Source organism: Macaca thibetana, chromosome 5 (assembly GCF_024542745.1).
Source record: "Macaca thibetana thibetana isolate TM-01 chromosome 5, ASM2454274v1, whole genome shotgun sequence".
Taxonomy (NCBI): domain Eukaryota; kingdom Metazoa; phylum Chordata; class Mammalia; order Primates; family Cercopithecidae; genus Macaca; species Macaca thibetana.
In genome coordinates this window covers 160,543,369-160,571,280 of record NC_065582.1, presented here as the reverse complement: position 1 = coordinate 160,571,280, position 27,912 = coordinate 160,543,369, and the positions used below count along the sequence as shown (strand labels likewise).

Genomic DNA, 27,912 nt, shown 5'->3' with positions numbered 1-27,912 from the left:
CTAGAGGTTAAGTAACTTGCCTGAAGTCTCATAGCTAGTGAGTAGTGGATCTAGGAATCAGACCCAGACAATCTTCTCTTAAGCTTTGCTGCCACTCTTAACACCTTTGTCAAGGTGCTGTCATAAGTGCTGGAGGTACAGAAATGTACACACCTGAAATTTTTTCTTCTTTTTCTTTTCTTCTTCTTTTTTTTTTTTTTTTTGAGACAGAGTCTCGCTCTGTCACCCAGGCTGGAGTGCAGTGGCACAATCTCGGATCTCTGCAAGCTCTGCCTCCCAGGTTCACGCCATTCTCCTGCCTCAGCCACCTGAGTAGCTGGGACTACAGGTGCCTGCCACCATGCCAGGCTAATTTTTTGTATTTTTAGTAGAGATGGGGTTCCACCGTGTTAGCCAGGATGGTCTCGATCTCTTGACCTCATGATCTGCCTGCCTCGGCCTCCCAGAGTACTGGGATTACAGGTGTGAGCCACAGTGCCGGGCAAAATTTTTCTTGATCTCATGGAATGTACACATTTATATTTATTAAATGTATTTTAAAATTTCTCTTCTGATTAAAATGTATAAATAGACATACAAAAATATGTAATGTAGGAAAATACTATATATAATTAGGTAATCATATGTAATTAACATATTACCATGTTACTTCAGTATTATTTAACAAACGTTTCCATTGTATGGATGTGTCATAATTGAACCATTCCCCTGTGTTGGAAAGAAATACCCAAGCCTTTCCTAATAATCATATTGCAATGACCGTTATAACACCTTCATCATTGTCGTTTCAGATTACTGTATGAGGCTGTTTATGAAAACATTAGTTATTGGCATCTGTTTCTAACTACTTTCCTGAAGTTTATGCTTTAGCAGTAGTTTGCTAGTAGTTATTTGATCTCATAATTTCATAAACATTGTGTGTTGTAAATCAGTAGTCAAAACCAAAACAATGAGAATTTAGTCATCAAAAAAGTGGGCCTTATTTATATTAATTTAATTTTTCCGCTTTCAGAGTCTTTGCTCTCCTTGATACTGGCATCACAATGTATTTTTAGTGTATTAATACATACAAAGTTTTGAATTATAAATGTGAATTTTGATGTAAATACAATTCTCAAAATATTAATATATGCCACCAAATAAGTTAATTTTAAAATGGAAAATTGGATATACCAAAAATCATTTTAGATTCTTATTATCATTTAGCAGTGAATGTGTGTTTTTTTGCTATTCTGCCTGGAAGCGCCATTCCTAAATATTTTCTTCCATTCATTCAACAAATATTTGTGTGCCTACTGTATTTGATGGCATATCAGGTATACCTGCCATCATGAACTTTCTATATTTAGCTTATCAACCATATATTCAAAGTAGAGTTTGTAACATTTTCACATATTTAGTAGTTTCTAGTGCCTACTGTGTTGCAGGCTTTGGTGGTTAAGTGATGATAGGTTTACAGAGATGAAAGACAAAAGTTACACCCTTTGGACCTCACAGCATAGTAAAGGAAGGAGACTATAATAATTAGCACGGAAGTAGAATGTTTTCTAGACAGTTTCATAGGTGTTTTTTTTTTTCTTTTTTTTTCTTTGAGACACAATCTCACTGTGTCACCCAGGCTGGAGTGCAGTTGTATGATCTTGGCTCACTGCAACCTCCGCTTCCCAGGTCCTGCCTCAGCCTCTTAAGTAGCTGGGACTACCGGTGTGCGCCACCATGACCAGCTAATTTTGTGTGTGTATGTGTGTGTATTTTTAGTAGAGACGGGGTTTCACAATGTTGGCCAGGCTGGTCTCAAACTCCCGATCTCAGGTGATCCATCCACCTTGGCCTCCCAGAGTGCTGGGATTATAGGCGTGAGCCACCGCTCCCAGCCTCATAGAGTTTTAAATATACATTACTGAAGATAAAAATAGAGTGCAACTAAAGATAAAATAAAGATTTGTAGTTCTGTATAGGATTCATTTGTCTGGAGGAGCAGAGTGTAGGAAACAATGTGATATCCTTTCAGGAGTGTGTGTGTGTGTGTGTGTGTGTGTGTGTGTGTGTGTGTCACATTCAGAGCCATTAAGTTGTTTTAAGTAGGAACGGGAAGGGGCCAGAGGGATGGACTAATGTATAAAATAATCAGTTTGAAAAGATGGTTGTGGCTGCAGGCAGAGATTTCATTGGATCGGGTCCCTTGTTTCTGTTCTTCATTAGTTTCTTCGCACCTACTGTGGTAGAGTTCTTTCCTATATGTAATTCTGTCACCATTATCAGCTTTCTGAAGAGTGACCTACATTTTGTAGTCTGCATTCCCCACAATCTACAGTAAATCTAAATCTTAAAAATATGCAATTTTTTCTGACAGTGGATTGAAAGATTTTCATCAGTTACATCTGCTCTTTCAACCAGGAAATAGTTTCATTTTCTCCTTAGCGCATACTTTTTAGCCCTAGCTGGGAAACTTTCATCTTCCATTCTTTACACAAGCTGTTCCACATTCCTAGAGTATAACAGAACCTTTCTCATCTACTTCTCTCCTAGGAAGCTCTTTATGGCTTGCCTGTATTAAAATTTTGCCTTATCAGTCATCCTAAAGTAATTTAAATTGCTTTATGACAGTAAATGAATGTATTTATTGATCAGTTATCAGTTAGTTTTACTTTGTGTAGCTTGAGTGTTCTTTCTTGTAGCTACATGATGCCACACTTGTGGTAAAAGCAGTGTGAATTCTTAGTAGATTTAAAATGTGATACATATACTTCTTACTATACCATTTCTAAAAATGAAATATTTTTTATGTTTTATGTAAGAAAGGTGGGATGGGGTGAGGAGGAAAGGAACAGATACCTGCCAAGTCAATCACAGAATGGGAGTAAAACTTGATGGTTAGCTGTCTGTCTGTTCATTTTTATGAATGCTATTATAGAAGTAAGCTTTAGAAACTGGAGCTGTTTTCAGTTTAATGACATCCGTAGAATTAACCTGATTCATTAATATCAGCATCAGGAGAAGCATTGTTTGAAGAATCCCCTACCTGGTCTATTAATCAGTTTCCTTTTAGACAGGTTGTATAGGTGATTTGTGGCCCTCATTCACAGAATAGAATAGTGGTCGTTGAGAAGTGGACCTAGCATGTAGCAAGTCTTCAGTGTTTTAAGTAATTTTTATTCCTTGAGAAGAAAATTGAAGAAACAATTGGGGCAAAGAGATTTGTGGGGTTTTACTAGAAAGATCTCGATAAAGCAAGGACTGTCACTCCACCCCTCATTCATATGAGGGTTCACATTAAAAATGACAGTGTTACACAGTGGTAGCAGCAGCTTTTTTGTTTTTCTTAGTCATGGCAGCAGTTAACACAGTGCACTTAGTGGTTTAACATACCAACACTTAAGGCCTTGTTTTTTGTTTTTGTTTTTAAGTCATTGAAATTATGAGACTATCATTCACATGGAAGCATTATAGTTCTTCGGAACCATTATGATCTCAAAACGAAAGGAGAATGATACAGATACACTGGCTGAGGTGTTTTGAGGTGCATCGAAGTGTTCCGAGCTGTGACTTACCTTAACATGTTCTTGAAGTACCATGGCGTGGATTAAAAGGTATGCTTTAGAAATCTCCCAGTGACCCCAAGGTCATGGATAGAATGAACACTCATGATTCTGTATTTAGTTATTGCATATTTAAGATATTCTGTATTTAGTTACTGCATATTTAAGATATATAACTTTTGATTATAGATGTGGTTATGGATTTATGGTAGTATTTTTTGTGACAAAAACCCATGGATTTTCTTTTTCCTTTATGATATATGGTTATAGAAGATACTGTGGTAAATATTTTCCCTAAGTTTTTATAGTAATGGGCTGTAATTTCATTCAACAAATAGTTTAGGGATTATTCATGTATTACTCTGTAATTATCTTTTACATCATAGACTAGTTCTCTACAGAACTGTCATTTTATGGTAGCCTGAATAGGAAATAGTTGGATGAAGTCTTCAGTTTGGGTACTAATTTGACCAAACAAAACAATTTGTATTTGGGCCATTTAGTACAGTTTTTTTCTTTTACAAAGAATTTTCACTTAAAGGAAAATGAGTTATTTATTTATTTATAATTTTTATTTATTTGTTTTTGAGATGGAGTCTTGTTCTGTTGTCTAAGCTGGAGTGCAGTGGTGCGATTTCGGATCACCGCAACCTCCGCCTCCCGGGTTCAACCAGTTTCTTCTGCCTCAGCTTCCTGAGTAGCTGGGACTACAGGAACGCACCACCACACCTGGCCAATTTTTGTATTTTTAGTAGAGACGGGGTTTCACCATATTGGCCAGGTTGGTCTCGAACTCCTGACCTCGTGATCTACCTGCTTCGGCTTCTGAAAGTGCTGGGATTACAGGCGTGAGCCACCACACCCAGCCTATTATTTATTTATTTTTTTTGTTGAGACAGAGTCTTGCTCTGTTGTCCAAGCTAGAGTGCAGTGGCACGATCTCAGCGCATTGCAACCTCTGCCTCCTGGGTTCAAGCAATTCTCCTGTCTCAGTCTACCGAGTAGCTGGGACTATAGGCGCCCGCCACCATGCCCGGCTCATTTTTGTATTTTTAGTAGAGATGGGGTTTCACCATATTTGTCAGGCTGGTCTTGATCTTCTGACCTCAGGTGATCTGCCCGCCTCAGCCTCCCAAAGTGCTGGGATTACAGGTGTGAGCCGCAACGCCTGGCCAAAAATGAGTAATTTTAAAAATTAATATTGTGATTATTGTTTATTTAACAATGTATGTATGCAGTTATTCATTTGTTTGTGGTATATAGTTTTGCTGTTACTTGTGGTTACTAGTATAGTAATTCTAGTCTTTATAATACCCATTTAACCATCAAAAACCTTTAAAGTTTTTATTTTTGTAAAATTTTGAGTGACGTAATAAGTTTCTTAATTATATGAAATCTTGGAAACCTGATTTTTGTACTCTGTGTTTGGTATTAAATGCTCTTTTTAAAGAGTGATAGAAGTGAATGGAGAATGCTGAATTCATTAATATTACATCAGATTCAGAACTCTCTTTTAGGTAATAGAAGAAACAATATTGGGAAGACAAGTTTAAATCAATAATGGATAGATAAGTGTAATAGAAATAGAAATAGAAGTGGACTATAAATACTGGTATAGTCCATGATTTTTGTCAGTTAGTCTACCTTAATGTTAAAATCCTATTGGTATGTTAGCAGTTATATTCTTAATGGAATTTACTTGTTAAAGTAAGATGAAACTGCTTTATATTAAACTCCAGTCCATAATGACAGTGATCTAATCAAGTTCCAAGATAGAATAATCTGCTTATTAGCCAAGGCAATCAATCAGTTCAATCAGGAATTTTATGTCTGTTGGGACAGAATAGTATCCACCCTCCAAAAAGACATTCTTGGACATAATGGTTTCAGGATAGTGTTCAATGTGTTGTTTACAAAATTGTTTCTTGATAATACTTGCTATCTCAACTTTAACATTTCTTTTTGGGGTAGCACTTGAGAATCCATTTGTTTTGTTTTAACTCCACAGAGGTTTATGATATACAGCTAGAGTTGGGAAGTCCTGTTCTCTTTGGAAGACCTTTTTTTTTTTTTCTTTCTGAAATAGAGTCTTGCTCTGTTGCCCAGGCGGGAGTGCAGTGGTGTGATCTCGGCTCACTGCAACCTCCACCTCCCGGTTCAAGCAATTCTCCTGCCTCAGCCTCCCCAGTAGCTGGGAATACAGAAGCGAGCCACCATGCCCAGCTAATTTTTTGTATTTTTAGTAGAGACAGGGTTTCAGTATGTTGACCAGGCTGGTCTCGAACTCCTGACCTCATGATCTGCCCATCTTGGCCTCCCAAAGTGCTGGGATTATAGGTGTGAGCCACCGTGCCCAGCCTGGAAGTCTTTATAGCTTTGTAGTTAAAAGCTTACTTAGACCCTGGGGTCACCTCACCTGCATTTCAAACCTAACCCTTCCCTTGTTATTGTGACAGGTTCTAAGAGTGACTTGAAAAAACCCATACATTTCTATATTTTTAAAAAAGCATATTGTTATATAATTGTATAGTATGAATTATATATAGATAATTGTACATATACACACAGTGCAGGTTTGGGCATGTAGGAAGCCAGTGTCAGATTAAGTGTTGATTATTAAATGAAGTACACTGGTATAGTCCATGATTTTTGTCAGTTTGTCTACCTTAATGTTAAAATCCTTTTGGTATGTTAGCAGTTATATTCTTAATGGAATTTACTTGTTAAAGTAAAATGAAACTGCTTTATATTAAACTCTAGTCCATAATGACAGTGATCTAATCAAGTTCCAAGGTAGAATAGGTGAGAATTTTTTTTTTGTAGAGGGTGCACTATTACATTTTTCTTATCCTGACTGAGTCTTGTACTCTTCTATGCTATTCCTAGAGTAAAATAAGCCATCACTATTTGACTGATGTTTTCAATTCTTTGGGCTTTTTCTCATCAGTGAAAGAAGGTGGCCACTGGAATCTGCTACTTTATCCATGATCATCTTATCCTGCTGGGTTGATTTCTGTGTTTTCTAAAGCTGTGTTTTTCAAATTGCAGGCTTCAGCACATTCATGAGTGGGTAAAGAAAAATTCAGTGGGTTATGACCAGCATTAGAACATGTATTAGAATAGAAAATAAAATATCAGTGCATTGAATATAGAAAAGAATGTATTTCTTAAAACTTCTGTTTTAGTTGTATCAAAAGATTGAAATAAAATATATACACATTTATGTGGATATTGTTTAGTTCCACTAAGTGTATGTTTCCCTTAGTCATAGATGTCCCTTAAAAGTGGTATTTCCCTTAGTCATAGATGTCCCTTAAAAGTGGTATTAGTTTTATATTATTTTGTGCCTTCTGAGAAGAAGTGATCAGCATAAGTTTCAGTGTGCTTTCTAATGGTATGCCAGTCCTCTACGTTACTTTCAAGGGTCCTCCTACCATCTTTTATTTTTATTTTTTGAAGTAAAGGTTATTAGAGAATAAGGAATAGAAAGAGAGTAGGAGAACACAGCAGCAGTGGCTTTTGAGTGACATTAACCAAGGCTGTTTTATTAAGTAGAGTGATGTAGTATCTTGCCCCTTGGCATGCATTGTGATGGTTATCAACTCATAGATTAGTGGTTTTCAAACTGCCAGTGGTAGCACACTCTGGAATCAATTTAGTAAGCTGCTGCCTCCCATGAACCCCCTACCCCCCAAATGAAACAGAAAAGAACAAAATAGAAAATGTTATGAATGTATCACACAATATATACCTTTCTAAAACTTTGTGTCAGTGGCATGTATATGTATGGGATTGCAGAGACCTAATTTCTAGTGATCATCAACTGGAAAACTGTGAAACTCAGTCTGATAAATTCCTATCGCCAAGCTGACCTCAGCCACAAAAGCCTCAGATATCTAAGACAAATATTACCAGATCAGTCTTTTTTTTTTTTTTTTTTTTTTTAAATCTCTGATGGTAGAGAACAGTTAGTTTGCTGTAAAACTTTGGTTTTGTTTTTTTGTTGCTGTATCGTTTTGTGATGTGTGTGTGTGTTTGCCCTGGTATATATATATATATATATTGATTTTTATTTATTTTTTTGAGATGGAGTCTTGCTCTGTCGCCCAGGCTGGAGTATAGTGGTGTGATCTCGGCTCACTGCAACCTCTGCCTCCTGGGTTCAAGTGATTCTCCTGCCTCAGCCTGCCGAGTAGCTGGGACTACAGGCACATGCCACTATGCCTAGCTAATTTTTTGTATTTTTAGTAGAGACGGGGTTTCACCATGTTAGCCAGGATGGTCTCGATCTCCTGAACTTGTGATCCACCTGCCTCGGCCTCCCAAAGTGCTGGGATTACAGAATTGAGCCACTGCACCCGGCCTGCCTTGGTAAATATTTAAAGGTTCATATATAAGAAATATACAGTACATCCTGGTTGTGGAAGGATTTACCCTTGCTTTGCATTGATGGAAGAGACTCATGCAGTTAAAAAAAAAAAAAACAAAAAACAAATAGCCTGGGCGCCATGGCTCACGCTTGTAATCCCAACACTTTGAGAGGCTGAGGCAGGTGGATCACGAGGTCTCGAGTTTGAGACTAGCCTGGCCAAGATGGTGAAACCCCATCTCTACTAAAAATACAAAAATTAGCCAGGCATGACTGCGGGCGCCTCTAGTCCCAGCTACTTGGGAGGCTGAGGCAGGAGAATCTCCTAACCCAGGAGGTGGAGGTTGCAGTGAGCTGAGATGGCACCATTGCACTCCAGCCTGGGTGACAGTGTGAGACTCTGTTTCAAAAAAATGAATAAATAAGTAAAATAAAAAGAAAATACAAATAAAATGATGATGCATACTAAAACCTGTCAGTTCAGGCTGAGCGTGGTGGCTCACACCTGTAATCCCAGCACTTTGGGAGGCCGAGGTGGGCGGATCACCTGGGGTCAAGAGTTCAAGACTCTTGGCGAACGTGGCAAAATCCCATCTCTACTATAAATCCAAAAATTAACCAGATGCGGTTAATCTCAGCTACTTGGGAGGCTGAGGCAGGAGAATTACTGGAATCCAGGACACAGAGGTTGCAGTGAGCCAAGATCATGGCACTGCACTCCAGCCTGGGCAACAGAGTAAGACTGTTGTCTTAGAAAAATAAAAATTAAAAATAAAACCTCTCAGTTCACTTTTCATTTTTTATATGTTAGGACTTGTTTGTATAATAGGTGCTTCTTTAATTCAGAAGGCAAATATAAAATTTAAAGTTGCAAAAAATTAAGCATAAATCAAATACAGATATTGAAGGCAGTTAAATGTTCAAATGTTAAACTTTCTGTTTTTGTGAAGATTTCGATAACATTTAAAATTTTATTTTTCTTGGGTTAGTTCCTGTGCCTACTGCAGTGTCCTCATAACAGCAGATGTTTACTTTATAGATTTATTGAGGATGATCACAGAGTTTTTGGTGAATATTTTAAAATAAATAAGGCTTCAAAGCAGGGTGATATCAGCATATGTATATTTTAAGATTGTCTAAAATATAGTTTCTTTCTTCTTAGAAAACAGTAAGAGGATGAAGACTTCTGGTAAATTGTTTCATAGTGGTGGAATTGTACATTAGTTTTCTACACTTGGGAGTTGAAAAATGGAAGAATTATTTGCCAAAAGAGGAGGACAAAAGATAATATGCATAATTCATCTTTTTCTGCAAGTTCTTGGAAATTGAGTCAAAGTACATAGTTCAGTTCTCTGAATTGGGCATGATATGCTTTTCAGAAATCATGTTTTGAAATTATAGAAGATAAATAACCTCTCCCAATCAGTGTGTTAACTACCCTGATGATAGTTGCTTGTCTTTGTACAGATGTGTGCAGGCATACATTTTCAGTGGTGGAGGCAGTAAATGAAAACATATGGATTCAGAGTATAGAAGAGTTGAATTTATTTTTTTCTATTGCTTTGTTTCACCAGATTGTCCCTATTCCACATTAACCCCTTGTCTTCTCCCAGATTATCCAACTCTTCCTAGTCTTTTCCATAGCATTGGTTTGGCTTTTTGGCGATACAAGAGGATTGCTTTTTTTCCCCCCCTTAAGTTATGTTTAGTCACTTCAGTCTTACCGCTTTCCACCTCATGCTGCTTATCCTGTTGGAAGCACAAGGTTTTATGTTGTCTCTCTGTGGAATTTGTTTCTTCAAAGCTTTGTCTTTTTCCTTTGGTTGTCATCATGCATGTTAGCAGCTTGTATTCTTTTTCTTTGGTAAATTTCTCCTCCTAGAGTGTACTTTAGAAGGAAACTAAACTGCATTCTAGTTTAGTTGGCCCCAAACTGAGATCAGTAGCCAGAGATGGCACCCAGGGGTGATGAGGGGATTAAAAATGCCTGTAGAAGTGTTGTTGGCAGCAGCTAAGCAGCTAGATTAATCAAATGTGCATGAAATTTAACTTTAAATAAACTCCTTTATTGTTGAAGTTTCAGTGGAAAAACTAACTTGAGTGGGAAATTCTAGCCCTGGGGCAGGGATAGGCCAGAGATAAGTAACACAAATATGCTTATAAAATGGGGGTGACTGGGTGCAAGCAGAACACACTGAAAGCATTCATATTTGAAATAAACAGTCACTGTCTCTGTAGGGAGCCAATTTTCAATCCTTGGTCTACTTTCTAAATCTATTCTTTCCCCCACCCTCATTAACAGATTTTGCTTATTTTGTTGACTCCTGTATCTCCATCCCCTGGGACAGTGAATAGTCATAACAGGTATTCAGCAAATATTAGTCAAATGAATGAACTTTTGATAATACTAGGTTTTTAAGACATGCATCTATCCTGTCATGGCAGAACAGGTCATACTCTTATTTACCAACTTCTTAACTACAAACTGAGAGAATAACTAGATACATAAGAAGGTAATCTTATTTTGAAATGATTTCAATTTCTAGAAATTTGTCATCACTGAACTCTTGTGAGTTGGGGATTGGTACATCTGAAGGCCAAGAAAATCTGAGTGTGTTATGCTAACATTGAATCAATATTGCACTTACAAGATTTCCCTTACCAAATGATTTACCCAGTCTTCACAACAGCTCTGCAGATTGCTAACAATTAACATTCCTATTTTACAGAGACGGAAGCTCTAGAATAACTATAAAAGTGTTGGGATTTTTTGTTTGTTTGTTTTTGTTAGAAAAACCTGGATTTTGAGGAAGCAAAATGTAGAAAGAGTTTATGTAATAATTCACCAGATTTTTCTCACAGTGGTGGATATCCAAGTGTGAGATTATTTGATTGTGATCTGTGCTCGTATTCCATAGAAGAAAAGCTCTGTATTTCAACTAAAACATTTCCATATTTGGGACTGACCAGATTTGGTTTGTTAGGAGGTGGACAGTTGCCCTTTTATGGCCACTAGATACTCCATTGCTCTCTTTTATTTCTCTTCAACTTGGTGGCTGTGACACTCCCTCAGTCTTTTCTGTCTCTCTTTTTTTTTTCACTGATCTTTTGTACTCCAGTGTCCTCTTGCTTTCCTCCCTCTCTCTTCCAACCTTCTAGCCCCTTTCTCTCTCTTCTCCCATTCCTCATTTACATGCAGCCTGAACAAACAAAAGAGTTTGCTGTACATTCTGCCTGTAAAAGAATAATACGTGAACGTTGCTTTGAGTCAGCGAACGGGGCAGGTCAAGTGAGAAGTGATCTGACCAGCAAGGATCCAGTCAGGAGGATGCTGTGAAATAGCATAAATCTTAGATCTTAGGAGATTGTTCAAAAAGGAGAGAGCTGATCCAGGATGAGTAGTAATTCTTTTTCAGAATAAAGACCTTGTCGAATATAATGACTGGACCAGTGGTTTTAATTTTGGAGAAATACTAGAACCAAACCAAAACATTGATAGATAGTAGGAAAAATTAACAGTTAGAATTACTCCCCTTTAACTGGATTTTTGTTCCAAAGTTCAAATTTTTACTTAGAATTAAAGTTTTCTTTTCAATCTGAAATTCTCCTTTATATCTTGAGCTGCTAACATTTTAAAAGCATAGGTAATCAATCTGTTAACTAATAACATTATGACTAATAATATTGTCATTATTATCTTAAACACAGTGGTATATTATTGTTACTACAGTAAAGAATTGCCTGGGTGTAACTGCTGGAGACCTGAACATGGTTTATCACATTTTCCGATCAATTAGTTTTAGACTCAAGAAAACTACATGAGGGAATTTGTAAGGTTTATTGAGAGACTCTCATTTAGATCTTGATACCACTTCTTTATAGAATCTGTCAAAAATGTGGATTATCACTTTTTTGAAGTGGCAACATGCTTCATGAAAGAACATCGCTTGTGGAGCAAGTAATAACAGTAACCTATAGTGTTGTGTCTTTGTAGGGCATTCTCCATGTGAAAAATAGTTCTATCAATTTTAGCTACCTGAATTTGGTAAAATAGTTCCCTTTTCTCTCCATTGTAAAACTTTTTGAAAAGTTAGGGGCCGGGCACACTGGCTCACGCCTGTAATCCCAGCACTTTGGGAGGCTGAGGCTGGCGGATCACGAGGTCAGGAGATTGAGACCATCCTGGCTAACATGGTAAAACCCCGTCTCTACTAAAAATACAAATTAGCCGGGCGTGGTGGCAGGTGCCTGTAGTCCCAGGTACTCTGGAGGCTGAGGCAGGAGAATAGCGTGAACCTGGGAGGTGGAGCTTGCAGTGAGCTAAGATCGCGCCACTGCACTCCAGCCTGGTGACAGAGAAAGACTACGTCTCAAAAAAAAAAAAAAAATTGAAAAGTGAATGTCAACTTACAATTTTTTTCTCCATTGTGGAAATTAACTTAAACATTACAGATCAGTTTTTTAAAAATCATTTTTAACTGTGCTTTAATCATTGATAAATTGTAATTTTTCTAAATAATAATGTAGTTTAATATATAAGATTCCGTAATCTTTTTGTTTTGGTTGCATGTGTTTTAACAGATGACTTGCTGTTATAGTTTATTCATATAGTGAGCACTTACTGCGTACAGATTTGTATTTGAGAACTCAATATTGTACACACTTGAGTCATCTTGAATGTGAATAATACAAGCTTCTAACTTTGGCCATATTTCTTTAATGGCTGTGTGTGCTATTAAGAAAAAATACTGGCCAGCATTAAAAGTGATAGCCTAAAATATTTAGTGTGCATTTCCAGTTCGTTTGGAAACTAGTTGGCACTTTTAAATTTTTCTCAGCACTAATACAGTGGTATGACATTTTCTTCATTGCTAGGTTACTTAGTTATAATTCTTTTTTTTTTTTTTTGAGAAGGAGTCTCGCTCTGTCACCCAGGCTGGAGTGCAGTGGCGCGATCTCGGCTCACTGCAAGCTCCGCCTCCCGGGTTCCCGCCATTCTCCTACCTCAGCCTCCCGAGCAGCTGGGACTACAGGCCTGCCACCTCGCCCGGCTAATTTTTTTGTATTTTTTTAGTAGAGACGGGGTTTCACCGTGTTAGCCAGGATGGTTTCGATCTCCTGACCTCATGATCCGCCCGTCTCGGCCTCCCAAAGTGCTGGGATTACAGGCTTGAGCCACCGCGCCCGGCCTAGTTATAATTCTTTAGGAGTCTGAATTTGACTGATCCCTACAGCTGTTAACACAGATTTCCCTGGTTTATTTCACTTTATGGTATTGCTTCATATTCTCAAATTGGAATATTACAGTATTTCATCCTTGGGATTCAATAGTTTTGGTTTGCTGAGAAATCAGTTAATCAGTTACAGATTAATAAGTGATTTCTTTGAAACATTAAATAATGATAGATGGCTTGTTTACTGGGAAAAGAGAATGAATGTTATCAATGAATTGGGATAAGTCATTATTTTGGAAAGACAAAGAATACTTAAGTAGTTTATGGAACAGAATATGGTTTCCTTATTTGTTTTGTATGTGGGGCTCATTATCTAAACTTCGTTGATCATTGTGGAGTCAGAAATGAGGGAAAGCCTCACCTTGTGGCTTTCCCACCTTCGTTTTTCCTTTTTAAATTAGAAATAGGCCGGGCGCGGTGGCTCACGCCTGTAATCCCAGCACTTTGGGAGGCCGAGACGGGCGGATCATGAGGTCAGGAGATCGAGACCATCCTGGCTAACATGGTGAAACCCCGTCTCTACTAAAAAATACAAAAAAACTAGCCGGGCGAGGTGGCGGGCGCCTGTAGTCCCAGCTACTCGGGGGGCTGAGGCAGGAGAATGGTATGAACCCGGGAGGCGGAGCTTGCAGTGAGCTGAGATCCGGCCACTGCACTCCAGCTCAGGTGACAGAGCGAGACTCCGTCTCAAAAAAAAAAAAAAAAAAAAAGAAATAATGCTGACCTCTCAGGATTGTTAATGAGACTTAAATGAGAATACACATAAGGAGATGTATTCTGTCTATTGCTGTCTCGTTTACTTTGCTATATGAAGCCAGTTGAGGAAGCCACAGGTATAAGTGGCAATGAGAGCTTCATCTAATCTTACGGATTTAGAGAATGGAGATAGAGAAGATAATTTGGAAATCCAGTTGATGGAATTTGTCAGTGAACTGCCTGTGGTGGAAGGCAAGATGAGGGAGGAGGTCAGTAGTACTAGTGCTGTAGACAGTAGAGATTCTGCATGACTTTAGGAAACATGCCTGGACAGAAGTTGGTGAGAGAAGGAATATTAAGAATTAAATAGCTACAGGGGAGCTCCTCTTTAAAGTAAAACTAATCTCCTGTTTCTTAATTAAGCGATTTGACGTAGGGACATTGACTAGACAGTAAACTAGTAAATTAACTCTGTAACACAACACCTTTGCAGCTTGTACAATTTAAGTTCATACATAGCAAAGTACCAAGTAAATACATAACATGAATGACTCAAAACTCTGAAAATCATGTCCACTTTCTAGGGGCCTTGTTCTTGTCTTCTGCATTGCCATCCCAACTCACTCTCTCAAGGCTTTCCCTCCTATACTAGTGTTGCCATAAGTTACTGATGATGCATACATTATTCAGTGCTTGGTGATCTGTCCAGTCTCAATTCCAAACCTTTCCTTTGCCTGTGCTGAATAGAGGCAAACATCGTCAGATGTTTGTAGAAGCATTAATCAGCCTGTAGTATTTCCCAAGGCAAAGCAGCTTGCAGTTAGATCTTGCACCATCGAGCCCTGTGCTTCTGTGCTGTTTATTTCCCTTTCAGAGCCTCATGGCCTCCCATGAGGCTTGAGTGAGCAGATACTAGCTGGTGGGCCTGCTCTTTTGGTCCTAGCAATGCAGGAAGGCAACATGACAGCTTAATGGCTCAGATACACTTTGGCAGAAAGCCATTCTTTAAGCTTTGAATTGTGGTTAAGACTGCTTCTTCAGAGTGGTTTTCATTTTTACCACAAATGTAGGTTTGATCATTATAATGTAAGTTACAATTGAAAAGAAGAAATATAAGTTACAATTCAAAAGAAGAAATGTATTGTTTCGTATTAATACTCAAGCAACAAAGGCATTTCCTTTTTCATGTAGTGGTGTTACATAAAATGTTTTGGAAATCTCTTCTCCCCTATTCTGAACATAGGAATTTTGATTCCCATCATTTTATTTTAGTTTATTGTGTTATTTTTAAACTCGTATGTAGAATATCTACAATGTCCTATTTTATATGTGTTTAAGAGTGGCAATTGCCATATTTAATTTTTTCCTTAGGGGCAGGCTTCTTTGAAATAGCTTAACCCATTATAAAACTGACTCATGGTCTTGTCTTTGTTCATTAGACCTTATTTCGAAGGGCTCCATAAAAGCTCTGGTCTGTGTTATTGAAAAGGAAAGATGCACTGCTGAATTCAAGTACATGAAAATACCAAACTGTGTGTCAAAGGCTTGGCTGCTAAGAAATTGGCCAAACATGGTTTGATGGAGGCTGGGCTCGTAATATGTCTGTGTAATTTCTACCAACAGAAAAAATAACACAAAACCTCTTTGTTAAATGGAACGATATGTAGATTCATGTTCTTTTTCAATTTAGAAAAAAAAAGTTCCTTGCAGAATTCTGATTGATAGTGTAAGCCATACATTCAGAAGACTGTCACAGTCCCTACTGCAATTGTAACATAGTGCTCTCCTGCAGGAAAAATGCAAGATAAATTGTTTCAGAATCAGATTTATGACATATATGTGCACACACAAGTGTCTTTGTGTGTATATATGTAGTCAAAGTGTGGCACCCATAACAGATGTCTTTAGATTTCCTGAATGTTGTGTTTACAGCTTTATTTTACTTTTTTTTTTTTTTTTTGAGACGGAATCTTGCTCTGTCACCCAGGCTGGAGTGCAGTGGCACGATCTCGGCTCACTACAGCCTCTGCCTCCTGGGTTCAAGCATTTCTCTTGCCTCAGCGTCCTGAGTAGCTGGGATTACAGGTGGCCGCCACTACATCCAGCTAATTTTTTGTATTTTTAGTAGAGATGGAGTTTCATCATGTTGGCCAGGCTGGTCTCGAACTCCTGACCTCAGGTGATCCACTCGCCTCAGCCTTCCAGAGTGTTAGGATTACGGGCGTGAGCCACTGCGCTCTGCCATGTTTACAGCTTTAGAAAACATTTTCTTCTAGTAATCAAGGAAAAATTTACTCTGTACCCTTGTAAAATTTAGTCAGTAACTGAAGGATTGGGAAGGTAATGAGTTTCCTTTCAGATTTTTTGTTGCCCCCCTCACTCACACCAAATCAGTGCTATATCATAGAAGGTTTTAGGTCAGTTAATGCACTTTACATTTCTGTCATAAAAATTCATATTCTGTCACCCCTTTTTTTTTTTTTCCTAGATGGAGTCTCACTGTGTCACCCAGGCTGGAGTGCAATGGCATGATCTCCGCTCACTGCAACCTCCGTCCCCCAGGGTTCAAGCAGTTCTCCTGCCTCAGCCTCTCGAGTAGCTGAGACTACAGACATGCACCACCATGCCCAGTTAATTTTTGTATTTTTAGTAGAGACAGGGTTTCACCATGTTGGCCAGGATGGTGTCAATCTCTTGACCTCGTGATCCACCTGTCTCCTCGTGATCCACCTGTCTCCCTGCCTCAGCCTCCCAAAGTGTTGGGATTACAGGCGTGAGCCAATACACCCAGCCCCTGTCACCCTTTCACATTGTAGTGTCCATAATTGAAATGCAATTAAATTCTGTCCTAATGCAGAGTACGTGGAAAATCATGAACGTTATAACCTAGTTAACATTTTTGAACAGAATTTACCAGTATATGAACTTGTGCAAGGTAGTTTCTAAGCTGGTTTCCTCATCTGTATGATGAGGATAATAATACCTACCTGGTAAGATTGATGTGGGGGCTGGGCGCGGTGGCTCATGCATGTAATCCCAGCACTTTGGGAGGCTGAGGCAGGGGGATCACTGGAGCTCAGGAGTTCGAGACCAGCCTGGGCAACGTGGTGAAACCCTGTTTCTACAAAAAAATACAAAAATTAACTGGGTATGGTGGCTCACACCTGTGGTCCCAGCTACTGGGGAGTAGGATCACTTCAGCCTGTGGAGGTTGCAGTGAGCCAAGATTACGTCACTGCACTCCTGCCCTGTCTAAAAAAAAAAAAAAAAAAGAATAATGTGGGTATGATGTGAGATATGCATACAAAGTATGTAACATAGTGCCTGCCCTCCAGTAGCTGCTATTGTAATGTACTTCATATGGATAGGGACCGTGTTTTTTTTTTGCTGTTATCTGTTCCGAGTATCTAGTGTGGTACCTAACACCTAATGGGTGTTGAATAGTGAAAGGGAAAAGGAACCAGAATCTAGGAGAACAATTAATTATTACCATTCTCCTTCATTCCTCTTCATCTCAGTTTTAGGTGAAATAGGCAAAAGAATTTCACTACTTTAACAATTTGAAGTGAGGGTGAGAAATAAGAGAGAAATAAGAGAGAAAGTGCAAGGAAGAAAACTGTGTGACATCTTGTATGTACAAGCCAGTTTTCCATAATCACATTGTGGATTTTCCATGGAAGACGTTCAGTCCCCAGCAGTCTTTGTTGGGATGCACACAAAGCGCGCATGAAGCCCATCATGTAGCAAGTCAGGGGAAAGGGATGCTGCGTGCTGTCTGGCTGCCCTTCCTAGGGAGGTGTGGATTCTAGAACAGACTTCACTATGTTTCTCTCTCCTTTTGTATCCTTACCTTGATGGTAATAGGAACAATTTATATTCATACATATACTCCTCAGGTTCCTTTTTATTTCCTTTTTATTGCTAGTTTTGACACCTACGTGTCTGTTTTTTCTGTTACTGGGCAGCTGGAGCCACCTGACCTGGCACTAACATAGGACCCCTCACAGCTGAGCTTAGTTATCCCTCTCTAAGCCATAGTTTAAGGACAAACTAAATATATTTTTTGTGGTAAAATATACATAATGTAAAATGAACCATTTTAGCCAATTTTAAGTCTGCAGTCCGGTGGCATTAAGTACATTGATGTTATTGTGAATGCACTTAACCATCACCAGCATCCATCTCCAGAACTTTTCATCCTCCCAAATTGAAACTCTGTACTCATTTAACAATAACTCTCCATTCTCCCTTCTCCCCCAGGTCCCTGGTAGCCACCAATTTTTCTGTCTCCATGAATTTGACTACTAGGTACCTCATATAAGTGGAATCATATAATAATTTGTCCTTTTGTGTTTGGCTTATTTCGCTTAGCATGTCTTCAAGGTTTATTCATGTTGTGTTGTAACATATATCAGAATTTCCTTTTCAGGCTGAATCATATCCAATCATATGTATGTATGTACCACATTTTTGTTATCCATTTGTTCATTGTCAGTGTACATTTGAGTTGTTTTCCACCTTTTGGCTATTGTGAATAATGGTACTGTGAATATTAGTGTACAGCTGTCTTCTAATTCCAGCTTTCATTTTTTTCTGAGTATATGCTCAGAAGTGGAACTGATAGATCATATGGTAATTCTGTGTTTGTTATTTTGAGGAACCATACTGTTTTCCATAGTGGCTGTACCATTTTGCATTCTCACTAGCTATGCATGAAAGTTTCCAGTTTTCCCCATATCCTTGCCAACCCTTGTTACTTTATTGTTATTGTTTTTTGTTTTAAATCAGAGCCATCCTAATGGGTATGAAGTGGTATCTCACGGTTTTGATTTGCATTTCCCTAATTAGGGAGGTTGAGTATCTTTTCATGTGCTTATTGGCTACTTGTGTATCTTCCTTAGAGAAATGTCTATTCCTTTGCTCATTTATAAACCAAGTTTCTTTGTTGTTGAGCTGTAGGAGTTCTTTATAAAATCCTGTATCGATATTTGATTATATGTATTTTTAAGGCAATATAAATATATACTTGTTTTGAAGGGACCATTTCAGTTTCACAGTATTCATTAGATTAGATACCATTCAGTAATCCAGCCTTGAAAGAGTAGTAGTGGACTTACTTAGTGCTGGACACTATTACAGTGCTTTACATATATGAACCTTTTTGATTAGAAGTACATTTATCTGTGTTTTCCATTGAAGTAACTGAGGCACACAGAGTTGGAGTAAATTTCTTGCTCTAGGTCACACCACTAGTTTGCAATAAAGCCAGGATTTCAGTTTAAGCAACCTAGTTCCTGAGTCCATGCACTTAGCCTGTATGAGAAACTGTGTGTGTGCTCTCATCAAGTGACACTTTTCAGGTCTTGAACACTGCTTTCCCTCTGTCAAAGATTTATCTTACTTTTTCCAGTGGCCAAACTAGAAGGCAGACAAAATTATCAGGGAACTGTGACTGAAGTTCATAAAGGCATGTGTGCCATTTTAAAGGCCGTTCATAAGATGAAGTGAGGCATCTGAAGGAGTTATTAGTAACAACTGAATAAACACTTGGAACCTCTTTAAAGTTTCATTGTATTTCTCTTTGTGGCAAACCCTTAGGTTTGATGTGATTCTTTGTTTGAGTCAGGCATGTATTTTCTAAAATGGTTTCCCTAGTGAAATTTGCTTGCTGAGACTTTTTTTTTTTCCTGTAAATTTTTTACTTATTTGCCTTTCTCTGTTTTTATTTTAAGCCGCTTATATTCTAGAGTTGGTGCTTGAGTGGCTATCAGTTGATGTGTAGAGAATGCAATTTTATCTTGTATCTTGTAGTTTAAGCCAAACTTAATTGGTAAGACAAAACAAAACTTCTTTGTCAAATTATATAATGCATTTTAAAGCAAAATGCAATTTTTGCCACTGCCCAGTATCAATAGTAATCACGTGTAGGGTGTGTGTGTTTTATGTATACACTGGGGAAGGGGAGATGAGAAATGTAGATCTCTTTTCTCTTTCAATATTGATGTTACTAACTGGGTGACTTTTTGTGTGAGTATATAGGCATAACTGGGAGGTACTGTGTTAACTAGCAATTTATTCCTCATTGTACACATGGATTTAAAATGTTTTTGTTACTACAAATGTTGCTTTATTGGACATCTTTGTATCCATGTTTTGGCACAGTAACAGATTATCTACCTGTATAATAAATTTCCAGAATTGACATGGTTAGGTCAAAGGAATGCACATCTTGAATTATAATACACATTGGTAAAATGTTAAAAGGGTGCACAAATTTAAACTCCTGACAGTGTGTGCAAGTTCTTTTGTCTCCACTTGCACACTGACACTGGGTATTATCAAACTTTAAATCTGTAGCAAGAAATTCTTCAGTAAATTGTCTTAATAACATAAAAATTAGGCCAGGAAGCTGGCCAGAATCTCTTACATGTCACCTCTGATGAATGTTTTTTGGATAGGCTTGTCACCACTAGGTTCTGTAGCAAGCAGAGATAGGCCAGCATCTTGATTAAGAGATGAGTGCTTCTGTAGGTGTCACTTCTTTGTTCTGATATTTCAGCTTGCAGAAAAGTTGCACAAATATTAGAAGGAAGTTCCCCCAGATACCTCAGTGTTAACATTTTACCACATTTACCTTGTCCTTGTGTATATCTGTACATACACATATGCATACACATACCCACACGCATGCAAACTGTTTTCCCCGCTTAAACCATTTGAAGGTAAGTAGACGTTATACCCCATTCTTCTTAAATACCACAGTGTGTGGTTCTAAAAGTAAGGATGTTCTCTTCCATAACCACTGTACAATTATCAAAATCTGGAAATTAAAATTGCTAAAATCCTATTATGTAATTTACAGATTTTGTACAGATTTTGCCAGTTGTCAGTGTAATGTCTTTTTTTTTTTGAGATGGAGTCTCGCTCTGTTGCCCAGGCTGGAGTGCAGTGGTGTGATCTCCATTCACTGCAAGCTCCGCCTCCCGGGTTCACGCCATTCTCCTGCCTCAGCCTCCCGTGTAGCTGGGACTACAGGCGCCCGCCACCTTGCCTGGCTAATATTTTGTATTTTTAGTAGAGACGGGGTTTCACCGTGTTAGCCAGGATGGTCTCGATCTCCTAACCTCGTGATCCACCCGTCTCGGCCTCCCAAAGTGCTGGGATTACAGACGTGAGCCACCGCGCCCAGCCAGTGTAATGTCTTTTATAGCAAAAGTAAATTCTGGACTGTAGGTCCCTTTCAGTTGCTGTGTGTCCTTAGTCTCCTTTAATCTGGGCCTCAGTTTTTTGTTTCATTTTGTCAGCTGTTCCACAATTGGGATTTGTTCCTCAATTTGGCTTTGTTCCTTACATTTAGATTCTGGTTCTGTGGTTTTGGCAGTAATAGAGTATCAGAGAAGTGACGGTGTCTTCTTAGTGTACCATATCAGGAGGCATTTGATGTCAGTTTGCCTCATTCAGTCTTGATATATGAAATGTGGAGTAGTTTGCCCAGAGTCTGATTGCCCCTCTTTTTTTGAGGCCATAGATTTAAAAAATTTCTTTTTGAGGCCATACTTTTTCATTTAACGCCTTCATATAAGATATTAATGGAGACCCGTATTCGCACAGCTTAGTTGTGGTGTCTGGATAGTGGGGCTTATGGCTGCTAGAGATTTAACCCAGGGGAATCCGTCTCCAGGTATGGATATTTTGAAAGACATGAACCAAACCTGGAAACAATATTGGAGGAACCTAAAAATCCAGATGCTGAGGGTGGCTGCAGTTGATACTGTCAATTACCCTCATTTAGGTCTTTTCATTCTTCCTGTTTCTTTACGTAAACTGCTGGCAGAATGTTATAAAGAGAAGTTCATTGGTGTTTGTTTTTTTTTTTAATTGAAAAAGGTAGAATTAAAGGACTTTTAAAAATTAAGTAAAAGAGCCTGAGTGCGGTGGCTCAGGCCTGTAATCCCAGCACTTTGGGAGGCTGAGGCAGGTGGATCACTTGAGGTCATGAGTTGAAGACCAGCCTGGCCAACATGGTGAAACCTTATCTCTACAAAAATACAAAAATTAGCTGGGCATAATGCTGGGTGCCTGTAATCCCAGGTACTCAGGAGTCTCAGGTGGGAGAATTGCTTGAACCCAGGAGGTGGACATTGCAGTGAGCCAAGATCGTGCCATTGCACTCCAGCCTGGGCAACAGAGCAAGACTTCCATCTCAATAAAATAAATAAATAAAATAAAATAAGAAAATGGTGCTTTTCAGATGTTTCTATACAGCAAACTTAATGAGAAGAAAGTACATTTCTTCACCTGAAGTGGCCAGCTGCATGGCCTGTCTTTGAAATCTACCCCATAGGATGTGGGGTTTTTTTGTTTTGTTTTATTTTTTCTGCAACCAGGTCTCATTCTGTTGCCCAGGCTGGAGTACAGTGGTGGGATCATAGTTCACTGCAGCCTGGTACTCCTGGGCTCACGCAATCCTCCCACCTCAGCCTCGTAAGTAGCTGGGACCACAGGCATGCAACACTATATTAGTTTGTTCTCACACTGCTATAAAGAACTACTTGAGACTGGATAATGTGTAAAGAAAAGAGGCTTAATTGCCTCAGTTCTGCATGGCTGAAGAGGCCTCAGGAAACTTAAAAGCATGGCAGAAGGCAAAGGAGAGATAGGTACCTTCTTCACAAAGCGACAGGAAGAAGAGCATGTGTGGAGGAGCAACAGTCAAACACATAAAATCATCAGATCTCATGAGAACCCACTCACTATCATGAGAACAGCTTGGGGGAAACTACCCCCATGATTGCTTGCTACCAGGTTCCTCCCTCGAAACATGAATATTTTTGTAGAGATGGGGTCTTTATTGCCCAAGGCTGGTCTTGAACTCTTGACTTAAGTGATACTCCTGACTTGGCTTCCCAAAGTGCTGAGATTATGGGTGTGAGCCACGGTGCCTAAGAGAGAAACATCCATAGGATGTTTCTTCATAAAAATGTTTAGTAGATGAGATTGTCCAGGAGAACACATCTTGCTTTGATCACCTTTGTTACTGTGGCCGAGGACAACTGGTTATAGCTAGCCAGGTTTTGAGCAGCATTGCCATTAAATGTGGTTTTTAAGATAAGAGCAGTTTCAAAACTAGAAATTGAAGTAGGACAAAGGCTGACATAGTGTCTTATTCTTGTGTGACTTAAGCTACTTTCTGCATCTGTGGGTGGAGAATGAGTAAACTTTTAAAAGTAAAATTACATATTTATTTAAAAATGTATTTTCAAATATTAACCTCTTCAATCATATTCAGTAGGTACAATATTTAAGTAGTTTCTGAATGTTTTGTTTTTATAAATTATATAGATGGACACCTATAATTGCCCCCCTACTCAAGGTGCTCAATACTATTTGGTGAATGAACAGATCTGGACACAAGGAGCAATAGTAGTCTTACTAATGAGCCTGTTATGTATTTTTTTTGTGTGTAAAACTAAACAGTTTCTTAGTATCATTTAACTTTTCATACTATTTGTTATCGCAGAATATAGTAGTAATGTATATCACCTATTTGTTTTCTTCTTCTGGTTCATATTTGCCTTGGGGTTATGGATCAGGTGGCCTATTTTTTCTCCAATCAAATACTGCTTCATGGTTCAGAAATCCCAGCACTTTTGAGCTGCCTAAAATTTATATACTGTTTATGGCAGATTGGTGTAAAGTTTGGTTTAATTACGAGTTTGGATTGCTGATGCTTTTTTAAAACTTCTCTCCAGCATATACCTCACCATGTTTCTTGTCTTAATTAATTTTAATCCTATTATTTTATCTCATTTTGTGTGTTACAGAGATTTGTGAAATAGAGAAAAATAAGTAACTTCTAGTTTCACAACCCAAGGGCAAGTAGGGTGTCCCTGTGAGCTTGTTTTTTAAGCCAGCTATGTTTTTCAAATCAAAGTTCCAGTACTGTTACTAGACAGCATTCTAGATAGATTTTTGCTTTTTTTTTTTTGTAACAGTGTAATTACTATATTTTTCTGTATTCAAAAAAGCCTTTTCTTTTTCTTTTTTCCTTTTCTTTGTGATATTTGAGTTGGTTTTCTTAGGTGAAGCATCTGTTAGCCAGAAAAGGTGTTAAGATGGTGTAGTTTTGATAACTTTTATCACATTTGTCCTCAATACATTTGTGGTCATATTCACCTATCTATTAAGGAAGTATGTAGAAGCAAATGTATGTGGTTTGGGAGAAAACAATACCTCCTCCGTGAACAAAACAGAAGTATATATATATTATTGTGTATGCAGGGTTTTTACTTCAAAATTTGAATGGATTGGAGGATATGTGGGAACCTTAATACTGTTTACAGGTAGGAAGCATTATGTTTAATGATAGATTGCAACTTAAAAAAAAAAGTCTCATACTTCCAGGTGTATGAAATCAGATTAACCTACAGCAACTGGCATTTTCCCCAGAAGTTCTTCCTTTGAATATAAAATCATTGTTTTCTTAGAGGAGGAAAGCTACTGAAATTAAAGTAAAATTAATTTCCTAATTTTAAATTTTACTTATGACATATATATGGTGAAGAATGTAAATTTTCTTGAGCCATAGTGTTATATGAGCCTTACTGGGTGGTGACGGTAAGCAAATGTTTTCTTTGTTGCCACTATCAGTCTGAGGGAAAAGTATACAGAACATAAAGCAAGAAGGAAAGGGCATGTTACAAATCAACTATATCCTGGCTCATTTTTGCTTTGTTTTTTGTTGTTGTTGTTGTTAAAGCCCAGAATCATAACTTTTTTCCTTTAAATGTGTGCCAGGATTATTACATTTAATTAAAACTAGATTTTACGTAGTATGCAGAAAATTTGAGAATCCTACTTATGCAAATGAGATATTGACAATCTATACTTAGCAAAAAGATAAACTGGGTAGTAGCAATGATTCTTTGTTACAATGAGTAATTAACTCATTATTTGGTGAAGTTAAAAGGGCCTCTAGATGCGTAAGCATTGATTTTTTTCCCCATTGTTAAATACACCATATGCCTATTATCAAAAATGTTTTACATAATAATTGTCTAAATATGGTTGGTCCAACTTATTTCTGGTTTGATTCTCGACACAGATCATGTCAATAGGCACCTTATTTTTAAAAGAGTGCAAATAAAGATAAAAATGTGTACCTCCTTTCCCAGTGTCCCTATTGCAAGATGAGAGACAGTATAATCAGTTATTGATTTGTAATTCATTAAATTACAATCAATCCGTGAGTAGTTGATAGCTGACTGCTGTCATTCTGCTGAGAAGTGATTATTTTGGTTGCATAAAATAAATATTACATTGTGAATTTTGTTTAATCAAATTAGTAGTGGAAGTGGACTTTGGTAAGTGCAGGATGTATGTAGTACCTTAGTATAACTTGACAGTTTTTAATGTGTATCCCTATGGAGATTTATTAAATAATTAGAATTTAGTTTGATTGTGAACTCAGAATTATGCATTGTCTTTTTTTGTTTTATTTTGTTTTGTTTGAGATAGGGTCTCAATCCTGTTGCCCAGGCTGGAGTGCAGTGGCTCAATCAAAACTCATTGCAGCCTCCATTCGCAGGCTCAGGTGATTCTGTCACTTCAGCCTCCAATTAGCTGGGACTACAGACCCCAGCTGCTACACCCGGCTGTTTTTTGTATTTCTAGAAGAGACAGGGTTTTGCTATGTTATCCAGGCTGGTCTTGAACTCCTGCACTGAAGCAATCCACCCACCTTGGCCTTCCACAGTGTTAGGATTACAGGCGTGAGCTCTTGCGCCCTGCCAGAATTATGTGTTGTCAACCTGCCTCATTCCTTTTGAGTTTTTTCAAAAAACTCATTTTCTTATTTCCCTACTCCAGTATATACAGTAACCATTAGCTTTAATGAGATAAGTAGGAATGTGATTGCATATGCATTAGAAAGATCAGGATTGCATGCAATTAATAGAAATGTTTTATTATATACAGAAGGAGCAATTTGATCTTAGTAACATTTATGAGATTTCTAGCCTTAGGATGACTCCTAGAAGGATGTATCATTTTGTGTAAAATGCTGTCCAGACTCAACAGGCAAATATATTGAGCTCTTTTGCATATATTTTCTGTGGGGCGGGAGTGTTATTGCATAGGCATGTTTTGTAATTGCCAACTTGATCTAATGGGCATTTCCAAAAAAGGACTTAGATATTTTAATTAATATTTACTTGTTAATCTAATACTGACAGAATTTCAGAGCATCAAGGAGCAAAATTTACAGTTGAATTTTGAGTGCGATGCATCTCTTACTAGTCATGTAATAAACCTGTGTTAGATCCTGTGTTACATACATCCAAAGAGGCACTGGCTGGTTACATATTTAGTATTTGTAGCTGGTATGATGGGTGGCAGCATCATTAAAATGCTTTATCTCATTTGTTAACTGTGTGTCTCTAAAATTTTTACCATTTTAAGCCCTTAGGTAGAATTTGGTCATACCTCACTTTGCCTCTCTTTATAAAGTATAACACTGCATATTCACATATGTATAAATATCTATATCTAAAGAAGTATTTTAAAGAGTATCTTAAACTGTTTGGCTTTTGTAAACTATATATAACCTATTAATGCAGTTTTATTGTAATCATATGCTACAGTGGTACATTTAATCAGTGTAAAAAATTTTTTTGTAGAAAAAGATTCAGATTTTTGCATTTAATTCCATAGCTGGAATTCGTGGGTTGATCAGTAGTTCAGTATTTTGAAATCTGTGTTCTTCAGCCACCTTGCTGGTGTTACCAGTAAAACGTTGTGTTTTGTTTCTTTCTTTGTTTTTGAGATGGGGTCTTGATCTGTCACCCAGGCTAGAGTGGAGTGGTGTGATCTTGGCTCACTGCAGCCTCGACTTTCTTCACTTAAGTGATCCTCCCACCTCAGCCTCCTGAGTACTTGGGATTAGGGGCTCACGCCACCATGCTGGGCTAATTTTTGTACTTTTTGTGGAGACGGGGTTTCGCCGTGTCTCAATTCCTGAACTCAAAACAGTCCACCCATTTTGGCCTCCTAAAGTGCTAGGATTACAGACATGAGCTACCATGCCTTGCCTTATTTCTTGATTTTAGAAATTGAGTATCATGTGGGATAAAATCAAACAGAACTAATTATAAGTAACTCTTATTTCAAAAACTTGGGTTATTTGCCCATTTTTTTGTGCTATTTCAATTAAAGCCATTTTTCAATATTTCAGGTTTAATGAAAATATTAAAATATTCCAGTCACAGATACTTATTGCTTATGAATTATGAAGTCATAAACAGTATCTTAGGACAAATGAACAAAATGAACTAAATGGGATCCTATGACTTTTATCACCAAAGTTAATAATCTTGTGGAACATTACAAATACAGTAGAGAAATCTTTAAGTCAAATAAGACTTAATACCCTGTAACTGTGTTTATGAACAAGTTACTTAACTATTTTTGACTGTAGTCCTGCTTCAAAATGAAAAACAACTTCTCTTGGTCTTTTTCAAGCGCTGTGCCTTTACTGTTTCTTTCAGAAGTTTACACTTCCTAGTTCAGAGGAAATAGCAGGTTGTCACATAGAAACCACAGCTGCTTCTTCACATACTTATTTCTCTCTATTAAAATCGTATTTCGTTCCTTTAGTTATTTTGGCTTAACTGCTTATAGCTAAAAATGATAATAATTACTAGCTATTATTGAGTATTTACTGTGTTTCAGGCACTATTCCCTCTCCTCTCCTCTCCTCTCCCCTCTCCTCTGCGCTCTCCTCTCTCCCTTTTCCCCTCTCCCCTCTCCCCTCTCCCCACTTTCCTTTCCTCTCCCTTTTCCTTTCCTCTCCTCTTTCCTCTTCTTGATGGAGTCCCACTCTGTCTCTCATGCTAGAGTGCAGTGGCGCAAAGGCGCGATCTTGGCTCACTGCACCCATTGCTTCCCAGACTCAAGCGATTCTCCTGCCTCAGCCTCCCAAGTAGCTGGGTAATTTTTGTATTTTTAGTAGAGACAGGGTTTCACCATGTTGGCCAGGCTGGTCTCGAACTTCTGACCTCAGGTAATCCACCCACCT

General features: G+C 38.1%; 1 protein-coding gene across 5 annotated transcripts in view; it reads left to right on the top strand.

The window, feature by feature from the left end:
- Positions 1–27,912, top strand: part of RBPJ (recombination signal binding protein for immunoglobulin kappa J region) — a 270,190-nt gene that overhangs the window by 196,119 nt on the left and 46,159 nt on the right. For 2 of the 5 annotated variants that reach the window (XM_050790709.1, XM_050790707.1), the window contains exon 2: positions 3,408–3,590. The exons of the other annotated variants lie outside the window; for them this stretch is intronic. In XM_050790709.1, the coding sequence (XP_050646666.1) occupies positions 3,574–3,590 (17 nt within the window). In that variant the 5' untranslated portion in view covers positions 3,408–3,573. The remainder of the gene's footprint in view (positions 1–3,407; positions 3,591–27,912) is intronic. 5 annotated transcript variants of the gene reach the window in all.